General features: G+C 35.9%; 1 protein-coding gene and 1 pseudogene across 14 annotated transcripts in view; one reads left to right on the plus strand and one right to left on the minus strand.

The window, feature by feature from the left end:
- LOC148879613 (bZIP transcription factor 1-B-like) overlaps positions 1-3,814 on the plus strand; it is a 30,450-nt gene extending 26,636 nt beyond the window's left edge. For all 14 annotated transcript variants that reach the window (XM_088961197.1, XM_088961191.1, XM_088961187.1 and 11 more), the window contains 3 exons: positions 2,453-2,530; positions 2,627-2,752; positions 3,239-3,814. In XM_088961197.1, the coding sequence (XP_088817323.1) occupies positions 2,453-2,530; positions 2,627-2,752; positions 3,239-3,358 (324 nt within the window). In that variant the 3' untranslated portion in view covers positions 3,359-3,814. The remainder of the gene's footprint in view (positions 1-2,452; positions 2,531-2,626; positions 2,753-3,238) is intronic.
- Positions 3,815-4,317: 503 nt separating this feature from the next.
- On the minus strand, positions 4,318-5,075 carry LOC148879614 (uncharacterized; annotated as a pseudogene).
- Between the last annotated feature and the right edge of the window lie 7,884 nt (positions 5,076-12,959).

Raw genomic sequence — 12,959 nt, forward strand, 5'->3', positions numbered from 1 at the left:
CCTCCTCTTCATCTCCCTCTGTTCAAGAAACTTGGTCACCTCCTTTACATTTTAGGGTGAAATTGAACTTTGATGGGAGCTCTGCAGGTAACCCAGGTCCTTCAGGAATTGGGGTTGTTTTTACAGATGAGGAAGGAAGAGTGCTGGCCCTTTTCTTGGGCCCAATTGGGGTAGGAAATTCTCTAAGGGCAGAAGTGTTGGCTTTACTCCAAGGCCTCAAATTAGCTAAACAATGGAGACTGCAACAGTTAGAAGTGGAAGGAGACTCCAAGTTGGTAATAGGTTAACTGCAAACAAGGAGCTTGTGCAGGTTAGGTGGACTAGAAGACCAGCAAATGGAATGGCTGATGTTTTAGCAAAACAGGGAGTAAATAGGGAGGATTTGTTCTAGGCTGTTTTGTAAGAATCTTTCTTGAGGGTTTACCAGCCTTCTTCTGATGGTGACAGTTGTACTTCCTTAATTTAATCTAATCAATGAAAGTTACTGTTTCTTATAAAAAATATTTTTATTTTGAGAAAAGGTGTAGTTCTGCCAAAGCTGTAGTTTGGACAGGTCAGGAGACTGCATGGAGATCAGCTCGAATAGTTCTGCCAAAGCTGTAGTTTCCCAATCCTGGAAGTTCCTTCTAAATGAAGGACATCAAACAACAGAGCTGCCAACAACCTAAAAACATTCTGCCACCACTGCGTCTTGATTCTCAGCAAGATGAAATAACCGAGGGAATAATTCTGCTAAATAGGTCTCTCCACACCAAGGATCTTTCCAGAAAGACAACCTGTCACCTTTTCCCAGTTTTGGAGATAAGCCTCTACTAACACTTGGTAGGAGATCCATAATTTTCCTCCACAAAGAGCAGCCTAAAGAGGGGAGAGAAGAAGAGGCTATCCAGTCTCCTCTATGCGTGTTATATTTGGCTGCAATTATGGTCCTCCACCACTTATTCCTTTCCATTCTGAATCTCCAGATCCACTTGCCTAGCATTGCCTTGTTGAAAAATTTGACCTGTCTGATTCCCAACCCTCCTTTTTATTTTGGGGAGCATTACCTGATCCCACTTCACCAAATGAATTATAGAGAGATTTCTCTCTTTAGATAGTTTGAGAAGGTTATGGATTTTGGACATAGGTTATGGTTGTATGCAACACACCCAGAATCCCAGATTGATTCATCAGTCCTTGACCAAGTTGATGGCCATTCTCAAGGGGCTGATGGCTTGCCAATGGCCAAAGTCTGACAACTGGCAAGATAGAACTAAATAGAGGAGAAAAAGAAGTGAAGCTATAAATCACCCCTAGAGGTCCTGAAATCACTTGGAATCTCGTCATAATAAAACATGGATGGAAACTAAAAGCAACTTTTGTTGATTTAAACAAGTAATAGGAAAATGCTGACTCTTAGATGTTAGTTAGACTTACATTTGGACTAAAGGTTAAATTACAAGCATTTCTTCTGTGCTTTGGGATGAGCTACACGTAGTCTTCTGTACATTCTTTTGTGAAACTTAAATATGTTGTACTTACATAAAATTATTGTGTGACACCTTCTGTCACCATTCTGTCAAAGGAGTGGAGGGTATATACCCATGCACATCTCACTTACTTTGGTTAGACTCTGTAAAAACCCTAAAATTCCCTTGTCTTTCTTTAATGATTTGACCTTGCCTGTTTAATATTTACTAAGAGATATTTCTAGTGATGATCTTCTAACTGAAGATCTAGTCCATTGATCTTGTGCCTCAAAACCAGTCAATTAATCTTGAAAGCCCAAGTGATGTGAAATGGTTTCAATTAATCAAGGTCATGGAAATGGTATAGTAAATCAGTAAATGATATATCAAATGTCCCAATTTTCTAGAAAAATGTCATATAAATGATGTACCAAATTAACCCAAAGGTCTAGGCCATCAAAGTAGTCTCTTACGATCAGTGCCTTAATCTCAACTATTGAAATGATGTACTAAGATTCCACTGATCTTAGGCATCTAAAATATAACATAAACCAAAATTTTTAAATAATCTGAGCCAAAGTAAAGTGATACACCTAATGAACCTAAGATCTAGAACATCAAAGTGGCATGGGTTTACATCTGGTGCTTGAGGGTGGTTTGGGCAGGTTACCTTTTTAACCTGCTCCAGTTCCTTGCCTGTTCAAACACTTCTCTCAACCTTCTCCAGAAAAAAAAAAGTACTTGTTCTCGGTTTTCCTTGTTATAGTTAGTGCATGTTGGATTCATAGCATGACCATGGTTTTAATCCTTTTGTTACTACTAGTAGTAATATGCTTTTCTGATTGGCAATGGCTACTAGTACTATCCTTGTTATAGTTAGTGCATGTTGGACTCATAGCATGACCACGGTTTTAATCCTTTTGTTACTACTAGTAGTATTCTTTTCTGATTGGCAATAGCTATTAGTACTATCATCATTATCTGATGCATCCTGTTTGATGCAGGACGAAAGGGAACTGAAAAGGCAGCGAAGAAAGCAGTCAAATAGGGAATCAGCCCGTCGATCCAGGTTGCGTAAGCAGGTATGAATTTCCTTCCAGTATTTGTTGTGGATTTCCTATTAGTTAATTTTGTGCTGCACTCTTATTTGTTAAAGTAATTACATGTGATTGTTTCAGGCGGAATGTGAAGAGCTAGCCCAAAGAGTTGAAATTCTAAGTGAGGAGAACTCCACACTTAGATCAGAAGTCACTCGTATCAGGAGCGAGTATGAGCAGCTTCTCTCTCAGAATGCTTCTCTGAAGGTGATGTTTGAATTTTGAAATATAGTTTGCCTTCGTTCATTATTTATTTATTTTTCTTCCCATTGGAAGTTTAGATATGTAGTGTGTGGCATAATGACTTTAAGGAAGAAATGGCAGACATACAGGCACATTTCCCCCATTTTATTGGTTACTTTTCCCGTCTTGAACACGTTGAAAGTTATAACCTGATATGATGACCACTAGCTTGTTATTTCTCATGGTCCTTAACACACTCACGAGTTTGGCACTTCTACTGAAAAGTCTATTCCATCTGATGGTTCTACTTTCGTGAATGTGTACCACATCTTGATATCAGTCTTTACACAGTTAATTGCTATCAGTTCTCAAACTGTTGTTATTGTCTTTTTTTTTTTTTTAATTTGGTAACTGTAAAGTTTTATTATATCATAAAAAAGAATGGAATTGTCTGCAACATGCTAATGGATTGTGTTAGCTGATAATATTCACAAAACTGGGAACTTACAGGAGAGGCTTGGTGAAACTCCCAAAGGACAAGAAGATTCAAGAACTGGCAAGAATGACCAACATTCAGGCAATGATAATCAACAAGCAGTCGAAACAGAGCTTGTACAGAGTGGTCACTAAGACCAAAAGCCCTGCTTCAAATCTGTTTGCAGGAGCACAAACCTAACCCATTAGCAGCAACAAAGTCCTTGTCTATGTAGTATGTCCTTTAAATTCATCAAGCTGACTTTCCAGTCATGGATAGCTGTTTCTACCATAACGTTATCATTCCATATTTTTTCTTTTGATAATTTTTTAATAGTCAAAGCCCTAGAAAGACATCTAGAGAGCAGTAACCTGTCTTAGACTTCTATGTCACAGGGAGGGTGGTAGGAACATTATCTTATCTGCTTTTACTTTTTTTGCCTTTGGTATTACTTATGGTTGATGCAATATATGGTTGAGGGGAGAGAATAATGAACTACTGAGTATGTTGTACTGTTTACAAAGTTTCTTTTAACATATCTGATGTTTTATTTTTTTTACTTGTACTATCTATACATTTGTTCAATGGAATAACTTGACGAGTTTATGAAAGATCTCTTTAGGTGTTTCAGCGGATTTGTGTCTTGTAGTAAAAGATATCTTTTAGATATTATAAATTTGCATTACAACTTTGATGCCTCAGTTGATGTAATGGGTAAGTGATCGAGCCTCAAACTTGAGCTGTTTGGATACTTAGAAACACCTATTTAACTGGACGTTACATGCTTATCTTGTAACACTTTAGGTCTCATCATATTAAGTTACATTAGAGACATTGGGGATTTTAAATTATAAACTACATCTGTTGCATGAGTGATTTGGATAAAATGGTTATTTAAAATGCATGGTGGACTCGCATCACAAAAAGGTAGTCTAGATGAGAAAAGACCTCTCAATTTTACACTTTTATGTATTTCTTCAGAACAAAATTAAATTGCAACAACCAGGGTATATTTCACAGAGAACTCTTAACATCGGCGGACTTTGCAAGGTGATATTTGATTTACAAATTTATTATCAGGTACCTATCAGATCCTTTGGTCCATAATTTTTTTTCAACTCAATCCACTTTTTTGGCATAGTTCTTGCAATCGCTCAATTATATCTGAAATCCCACTAGGGATAAATGTCATGCAGGTTGTTGAGAGGACTGATTGTATGAAAGGTAGGTGAGAATTGAGTAGAGCTTGATGCCTTGATCTATGTGAACTGATTACAAAATCAAGGGATGGACGACAGCCATGGGTCTTGTAAACTGGAGATCTACTGGGAGTGTGGACAGCAATGTCCATGGAGTATGCAGACTGAGGATTTGCAGAATAGCTGGTTGGTGGCGAAAATCTTGTTTTATGGTCTGATTCTATTGCCATCTGCACCCCATTTATGCCATGGCATCTAATTGGAGGCCCTGCTGTGCAGATATTTGGGCTAATGAGTTGTATGTTGTTGAGATAGAAGCTTCTTCTGCCATAGTTGGAGATCCTGAGCATGAAATCTCGCCTGTTGATTGGAACTATGGAGCCAGTTTGGAAATGATTTAGGTCATCAAAGAGCAATGGAGAAGCGATTAAGTGTCTCAATAGGAAGTTGAAAACCTCATCCTTAGGTATCGTGATCTTTGACACGACAAAAGTGATATTTCCTGGTATTTTATTTCGGGGGATCATATTAATCAGCACGACAAAAGTGTAGTGGTTTGCAGTGACATCCCTTTGATTGCAACTAGGTCTTCATTTCTGGAGAGTCCATCTGCAGCCGTGACAGATAAGATTATATTCATTAGGAGGACCAGTACGGCAAAGTAAGTCATCATTGAGTGTTTCTTTGATAATGATAAGATATATGCTAACACTTGTCAATGGTTCTTATCAGCAAATGATAAAATTTGGACCTTGGCACCTTTGTAGGTTAGCTTGGCAATGCATCATTTCTTCTTCAACAACTATGTGACATGCCTAATGCATAATTGAGAGGCTTTTGCGGTAGGATTTATCAGTGTATGTGATAACACTCCCTATTAGAACCCGTTTCTCTTGTTTTTTTCTTACAGAACTTGGTGGGAATATGGGATCGTTATCTGTTCCTTAAACTCATCTGATCAAAATTTTGTGGTTCGTAGGTTCTTTGCCTTGTTAAATTGCTCGAATTGTTTTATTTTTTATTTTTTATTTTTAATCATCTGTTTTTTAGGTGGAGGTTGGGAATTGGCAAGTTTGGAATAACTTGATCGTATGGTTGTCATTTTGTGGAGATTTAACCCTACCTCCCACAGGGGGATAATTGCGGGAACAGGGTTTTTTTTTGGTGCAATCATAAAAAAAAGGGTTTCCCTTTCTGGCTCTAGTCTCATGCAGAAAAGGGACAATGACGGGTTTACCGTTTTACGAGCAATTATTTCACTTAGCAAATCCTAATACATGGATAAGTGGCCAAAAAAATGTCCAAATCCATGTATGTGGTTATGTCGTCTAAAATGATTTTCGGTTCAGGAAGATCTTTCCCATAATTTTCGCCAGTCATCTTTGGTTTAGATCATCTAATTTTAAACTTGTAATCCATCTACTGACGCCATGGCTCATTTCACCGTCAAGATGGTAGAATCATGGATCATGGAACCGGATGGAAGTAGCACCGTCTAGGTAGACTACACTTCAGGAACACTTAAGGCAAGAGCCATGGACTCGTTCATTTTATTAAAAGTCCCCTTGGACCCGAGGTTATGGCCAAGATGGGTTGATAAATTATTCCCAATTTTGTATCGTTCTTCAGGAACATTTCTTCAGCTTTGAAAGTTTCCGAAGCTGTTGTTTGGAAACGATGCAAATGGAGTGTAAATCTCAGTTCAGGGTAAATTTGTACTGTGTTTCACTTTTGCTTGTGTTTGACAACACTACATTTATGCATTGACAAATAACAGAATAATGCATATTTATATTGATAATAAGATGTAAAAGTACATCAATAAAAAAGAAATAAATTTGCATTCAAGTGTGCTTTTGATTAAAAAAAAAGCATATGTTTTATTGGACTTTATGTTTGTATCCATTACAACTAAAAGTCTGTCAGGTAAGAAGGTAAATTTGTCATTGCAAAACTAACACAATTTTGCAATTTATATGAACCATTTTATACTCTATATCAAGGTTCAAAATATCGACACGCCCGATATGTCGATAGGGGCATATCAATACACATTTTGGAGATTTTTTATCTTTTATTTTTTTTTTTACAGTCGGTTCAAGGGGGTTGATTTAGGTCTCTACCCCCTGAATCGGTCAGACCTCCGATACACCCACTGTAAGGGTGTATTGGAGGGGTCTCGAAACGATATGTATTGGCTGATATGTGTCAATACTTTGAACTTTGCTCTACATATTTGCATTCACACTTGTTTGCATCTTTTCCAAATGCAGGAATTTTATCAAAAAAATGTTCCCAAGGAATATAAATGTGTATGAGATGCCATTTACGCCTTGTTTCAGTAAATAAAGTCATTTATCTTAGTAAATGTGCTTTCTTAGAGAAATCTTCCTTGGGCTTCGTTTGGAATCAATGTGAAATGTCATTGGTGTAAAAGTACATTGATGATGTTTTACATTGAATCGCAAAAAGTGCCAATTTGAGTTGCGAAAAGTGTGATGAGAAAAGCAGAGTTTTACATCGGTTTATGATGTAAAAGTCCATTCCATCCAAATGTTGACAAAATCGAATTGGAGTGGAGTTTTACGTCGATTTTGATTTACATTCCTTCCAAACATTGATAAAACCAAACTGGAGTAGAGTTTTACGTTGATCTTGATTTACAATCTTTCCAAACACCAACAAAACTGAATTGGCATAAATATTTACATCACTTTTCAAATGCAGGATTGGAAACACTTGCTTGGATATGTATACTTTTCTAGTATTCTTTTGTTTCTCAAGTAAATTTATACAATGGCCATTTTAGTTGATAAAATTGTCATTGTTGAAGAGAAAATGTTGTTCTATCATGTGTTAATAAATTTTTGCTTGAGCGGTACTTACCCAAGGTAAATGAATTTCTTGGGACAAGGTTTAAAATTTCGCAACATATGTATTGTTTTGGAAGAGTCCTAATACATAAAACATATACAATTACATAGTTTCGTAGTTTTTCGTCTGTATTGCACCAATACGGGTTCGTATTGACCTCTTATTGGATCGTTTCAGATATGTATCCGCCTATACAATCCTAAAACGGGTCAATACACATTATGTATCAGTTGAATTTAATTTCCCTCTATTTTTTTAAAATTCAAATTTAAATTTAATTCATCTATTCTTGCTCTCATTTATACCAATTTTAATTAAGCCTTTAAACTTGAGATGTCATTAAATGTTAAAATTATTTAATTAAATTCTCATTTGAGTTACTTGTAATTAAGGCATTTAATATGTCATTAAATGTTATTTAAGTCAAAAAAACTTGTTAAAAATCATAAATTGAAGATAACAACAATTAATTAACTACTATGCTAACCTTAATTACTTATCATAGCAACATTTTGTTTATGCTTAAAGTAATCTTTCTTGCCTTGGTAGATGTTTCCCAACAAATGCTAAAATTTATTTAATAAAAAGATTAATAGAAATTATATTTATTTATTAAAAATTAAGGTATACATGTATTAACTTATATACATAATAAATATTATCTAAATATATATATAATAAATATTTATTAATAAATGACTTCAAAAAATATTAACTAATAAATATTAGTATATATACACATACATTTTAGTTCTTATATTATTTTTCAGCGATTACTAATTATGCCCCGATACTTTATATAGATCATTAAAGTGTGGTTTTTATGTTTAAATAAATTAGTTATAAACTTATTTTATTTTATTAATATTTTTAATAATTTTTTTGTTGGATTTTCTAGCGTATCTATGTTTATCTTGATTTTTTGTTCGTATTTATATATTTCAATACATCTCTTAAAATTACCTTTTTGATACACCTTGCATTTTCCAATAATTTGAATATTGGCTCATGAATTGTTATCTTTTGTGGGACCCATTAATATTGTAATAACAACACAATTTTCTTTTGTTTTTGGAGAACCCATCAACTTAACACAATTTTGGTGATGTCCAAGAATAGTCTAGATCTCCTCCTACATCTACCCACATAATATCTCAGCCACACAGAGGAAACATCTCATCCTTTCACACGGGAAGATGTTCCCAATGCATGGAGATAGTGTGTTGTGGATAGAATTCTTGTGGGCAGGGGATTCGGAGTCCTAAGAACAAACTCCTAGAAACACGATTTTAGGAAATCTAGGAAATGAGTTCATTTCTAAATTTTTTTCCAAAGAAATGCATGTGTTCCATGATTTCTTTTTATTTTTTAGTTTTTGATAGAACTAAAAAGGGATTACACAAAACGGGGTAGCACGTCCCCATACATCAAAGCAACAAATTACACTCCAAAGGCCTAGGAATAAACTTCGTTGGTGTGTTCCATGATGTCTTTTTAAATTTACTAACATGTTTGTGTTGTTTTTTCACGTGGGAAGAGGGGCTGTGTGGTAATTTTGCATATCATAGACCTTGGGCATTAAGGTAAAAGAGCCATAGTGCCTAGTCTCATTCTCTCATGGTTGTATTTCATGCAAGGTTCAAAATATCAATATGTTCAATATGTCGGTAGAGGCGTATCACGGTATCAGACAGTATCGATAGTTTTTCTCAAATTTGGCTCAGAGGGACCGGTTTAAGGTCCGTTCACCCCTTAAATTGGTCAAAACCTTGATACACCTTTTATAGGAACATATCATAAAACCCCCGATACGATATATATCAGCCGATACGGCCCAATACATATCGATACTTTGAACCTTGGTTTCATGTTTTATTTCTCGCATGCCTCTGCTCCAGCTTCCATGGTTGTCCCATAGTTCTCCTGCTTGGCAGTATGAAGTTGGCAAGCTTCTCGGCTATGCTACCTTAACCAAGGTCTGCCATGCTAGGATCACCAACACGCAGAGGACAGCGTTGCGAGGAAGTATTTACAGCAATTGATGTTCACCACCAGGTTCTGTCATGTGAGAGAGGGGTTTTTCAGGAGTTTGGATCTGCTGACAATGATACATTACTGACCACGTCACTCAGTCGCACATATGAAACATCAGTTGTGTTGTAGATGCCGATATTTTCAATGTACAGTTGGAATAACTGGATAAATGTATCCAACAATGTGTTGTGATCAACAAATGTTATCTGCCGCGGGATCTTAAAGGGACAAACCTGTTTTTTAGGCGAAAACGGTAGCCTCAAGGTCGCCGATTAGACTCTCTAATCTTATCGGACAGGAGTTCCACTCCTTTCGTGGAATGCCAACCTATATTGCTCTCGAAGTTCCAAACAGAATGACTGAAAATGGATCCTATACAATGGGATATCCCTGCAGCCAAACTTCATTTTTTAATGTTCTATTTCTTTATAGCGACTGAAAGAAAATGTTCGGATTTCAATTGAATCTTATCTGCTGGATTCAGGTCAGACTGGGATTGGACTCATATACCGAATAATACGTTAAACTAAGTCATCAGAATATTGTATTATTAATAAAATGAACCAAATGATTTTTACAATGTATATCATGAATAAAAATGATTTAAAAGTAACCTAAGCCGTTAATATATAAAGTTCAATCAATTTTTTCTAATCAATACATAATAATTTTAAATATTATCAAAATTCATGGGCTTTGATTGGTCAAAATTCTTTCCGTATTATATTTTTTTCTATATCATACATTTTCCCTTATATATTAAAGGGAAAAGGGTCGCAGTACCCTTTAATATATATAAATATATATATAAATATTCTTTATTAAAAATTCTCAAATTACAAAAAAATGAAATTGTTCTAGCCATCAGTTTTTGGGTCAATGATTTGACTGTCCGATTCAAATAGATGGCCCGTTCTGACATCGTTCAACGGTTTGATCATCTGGTTTGAACGGATGGCCCATTCTGACAACAAAAATTTGAGTGTGTGACTCATATGACCCGAAAATGGAACCGTTCTGACCACCGGTTTTCGGATCAACGGTTCGACTGTCCGATTCAAATGGATGGCCTATTCTATAAGAAAATGGAACCGTTCTGGCCATCAATTTTTGGGTCGACAATTTAACCGTTTAGTTCAAACGGACGGCCCGTTCTGACATCGGGTCAACGGTTTGACCATCCTGCTTGAACGGACAACCCGTTCTAACAACAAAAATTATGAAACCTTTATGGCCACCGGTTTTCGGGTCGACGGTTTGATTGTTCGGTTCAAACGAACGACCCGCTCTGACAACAAAAATTACATGCACAAAATTGAGTGTATGAGGTCCATTAAGCAATATCATACATGTTATGTAATTTGACCGTGTGACTCATACGACTCGACAACGGAACCATTTTGGCCACCAATTTTTGGGTTGACAGTCAACCGTCTAGTTCGAACGGATGACCTGTTGTTGACCATTTCAACAGGTTCGACCACTTGGGTCAATAGGTTGTTGACCATTTCAACAGTTTTTGGCTAGGGACCGAGATTGGGGTAAAGCAGAATCGATTGCCTGGACAATTCCCTATTAAAAAAATAAAAAAATGGCCAAAAGCCATTGAACATGTAAATGGGTGGACGATTCAACCACTTGGGTCAATGGGTCGTTGACCAATTCAATGGTTTTTGGTCAGGGACTGGGGTTGGGGTAAAACGGAATCGATTGCCTGGATGGTTCTTGGGCCAAAATGTCCAACCGTCCGAATCAACGGCGGTTCAAAAACCATGGTTCTTTTATGCTTTTGAATTTTCACTGTGAGCTTTATTCGAGCATGTGCGGTATGTTCCTTTTTTTTTCCCTTTTTTGCTTTTGTTTTTGTTTTTGTTTTTGTTTGGTCTTCTTCTTCAAGATCCTCCAAAGTGGTATAGGGTTTACCACCATTTTATTTCTTCCATTTTGTTTTTTCTTTAGGTTTTCTCGTGCAATGTTTTTTTTACAAGATGATACGCTTCATCTCTTTCTTTGATTGCATGTATGTTTAGCTCTATCTCAAAGCGGAACTTTGGACTTGATTTTTTATTTTTTCCTTAGTTTTTCTAGTTTGGTGGATTTACTGCCATTTTTTTTTTGTGTTTAAGGTCACTTTGGATTTATCTTTCAGGGTTTTGGAATCCCTTACAATGTCCACCCTTCCCATGACTATGACTATAATGTTATTTCATCTAATTATTGACATCTAGAGAAAATGGCCTAGAAACGGAACCATTCTGGCCACTAATTTCCAAGTCGACAGTTTGATCGACCAATTTGAACAGATGACCCATTCTGACAAAAAAAAAAATTAAAAATAAACATGGCAAAAAACCGTTGAACAGGTCGAAGGTTCGACCGCCCGGGTCAACGAGTCATTGACTGATTTAACAATTTTCTGCTAGGGACCGGGTTTGGGGTAAAATGGAACCGGTTGCTTGGATGGTTCCTGGGCCGAATGGTCCTATCGTCCGGGTCAACTGGGAGTTCTCGATGTGAAACAAATGACAACTATGAAGTAGAACTCAGAACTATCAATGTATGATCATGTTCTTTTATATGAGATGCTTTGCTGAAACAATATTTAAAAAATAAGCACATGATGATCTCTTTCAAGTCTTTATATGAATTTCAAGACTTGGGTACTTATAATTGCAAGTATTTTTATTAAGAAACCATTATCTTTTTTAATATAGCAAATATCAATGTTACAATTCCAATCAAACCCCTACGAAACAGGGGCCCTCCGCTAATACAGTTAAGTATTATGGATGTATTTATGGGTTTTATATGAATCTTTCTAAGGATAAAAAATTGAAAATACATTTAGATTACAGAAAATTTTATTGCACTTATACTTATTTGAAGGTTAAAATATTGGACAATAACTATTTGCAAGCATGATATTATATGAATACTATTAGGCTGTGTTTGATTTTAAGGAAAAAGGTAGGGAAAGGAAAAAGGAAGAAAAAGGTAGTGATATGTATGCAAAGTTAAAATATTGGACAATAACTATTTGTAAGTATTGATATTGTATGGTACAACCAACCAAGGGCTGGTTCGTTAGTGTGTTAGCTTGGAGGCTCAGCCTCAATTGACGATAAAATATCTTGTGCATTCATGACCATGACTCCAATCTTCTTCCCACAAGAATTCTGCCAACTTCTACCCACGGTATATTACCTCCTTGCATTGAGAGTATCTTTGATTTCCGGTGCGTAATACTATACATAGAGGTGTAAATTGGGCCATGTTATCTGTGGCCTGACATGACCCAACCTGACTTTGGACCAGTCCAACATGATGGCATGTGGGCCATGTCAGGCCCAGCATGATCATGTAGACCATACTGGGCCTGGGGTTTTAGGTCCACGGGCTGGGTTGACACAACACGGCTCAGCCCAACATGATCCATATATATTATTTATATATAATATAATATAATATATTTATATAAATTCTAATTATATAATAATATATAGTATATAATATACTAACAAAATAAACAATTGTTTTTAATTTTATTATATTAATTAATTTAATTATTATATATTTAAGCAATTATATACATCAAAATTCATATAAAATTAAAATTTTAAATAAATAGCTTTGGCCCAACCCATGTCCC

Source organism: Nelumbo lutea, chromosome 1 (assembly GCF_056320005.1).
Source record: "Nelumbo lutea isolate HS-2025 chromosome 1, American lotus-T2T, whole genome shotgun sequence".
NCBI lineage: Eukaryota > Viridiplantae > Streptophyta > Magnoliopsida > Proteales > Nelumbonaceae > Nelumbo > Nelumbo lutea.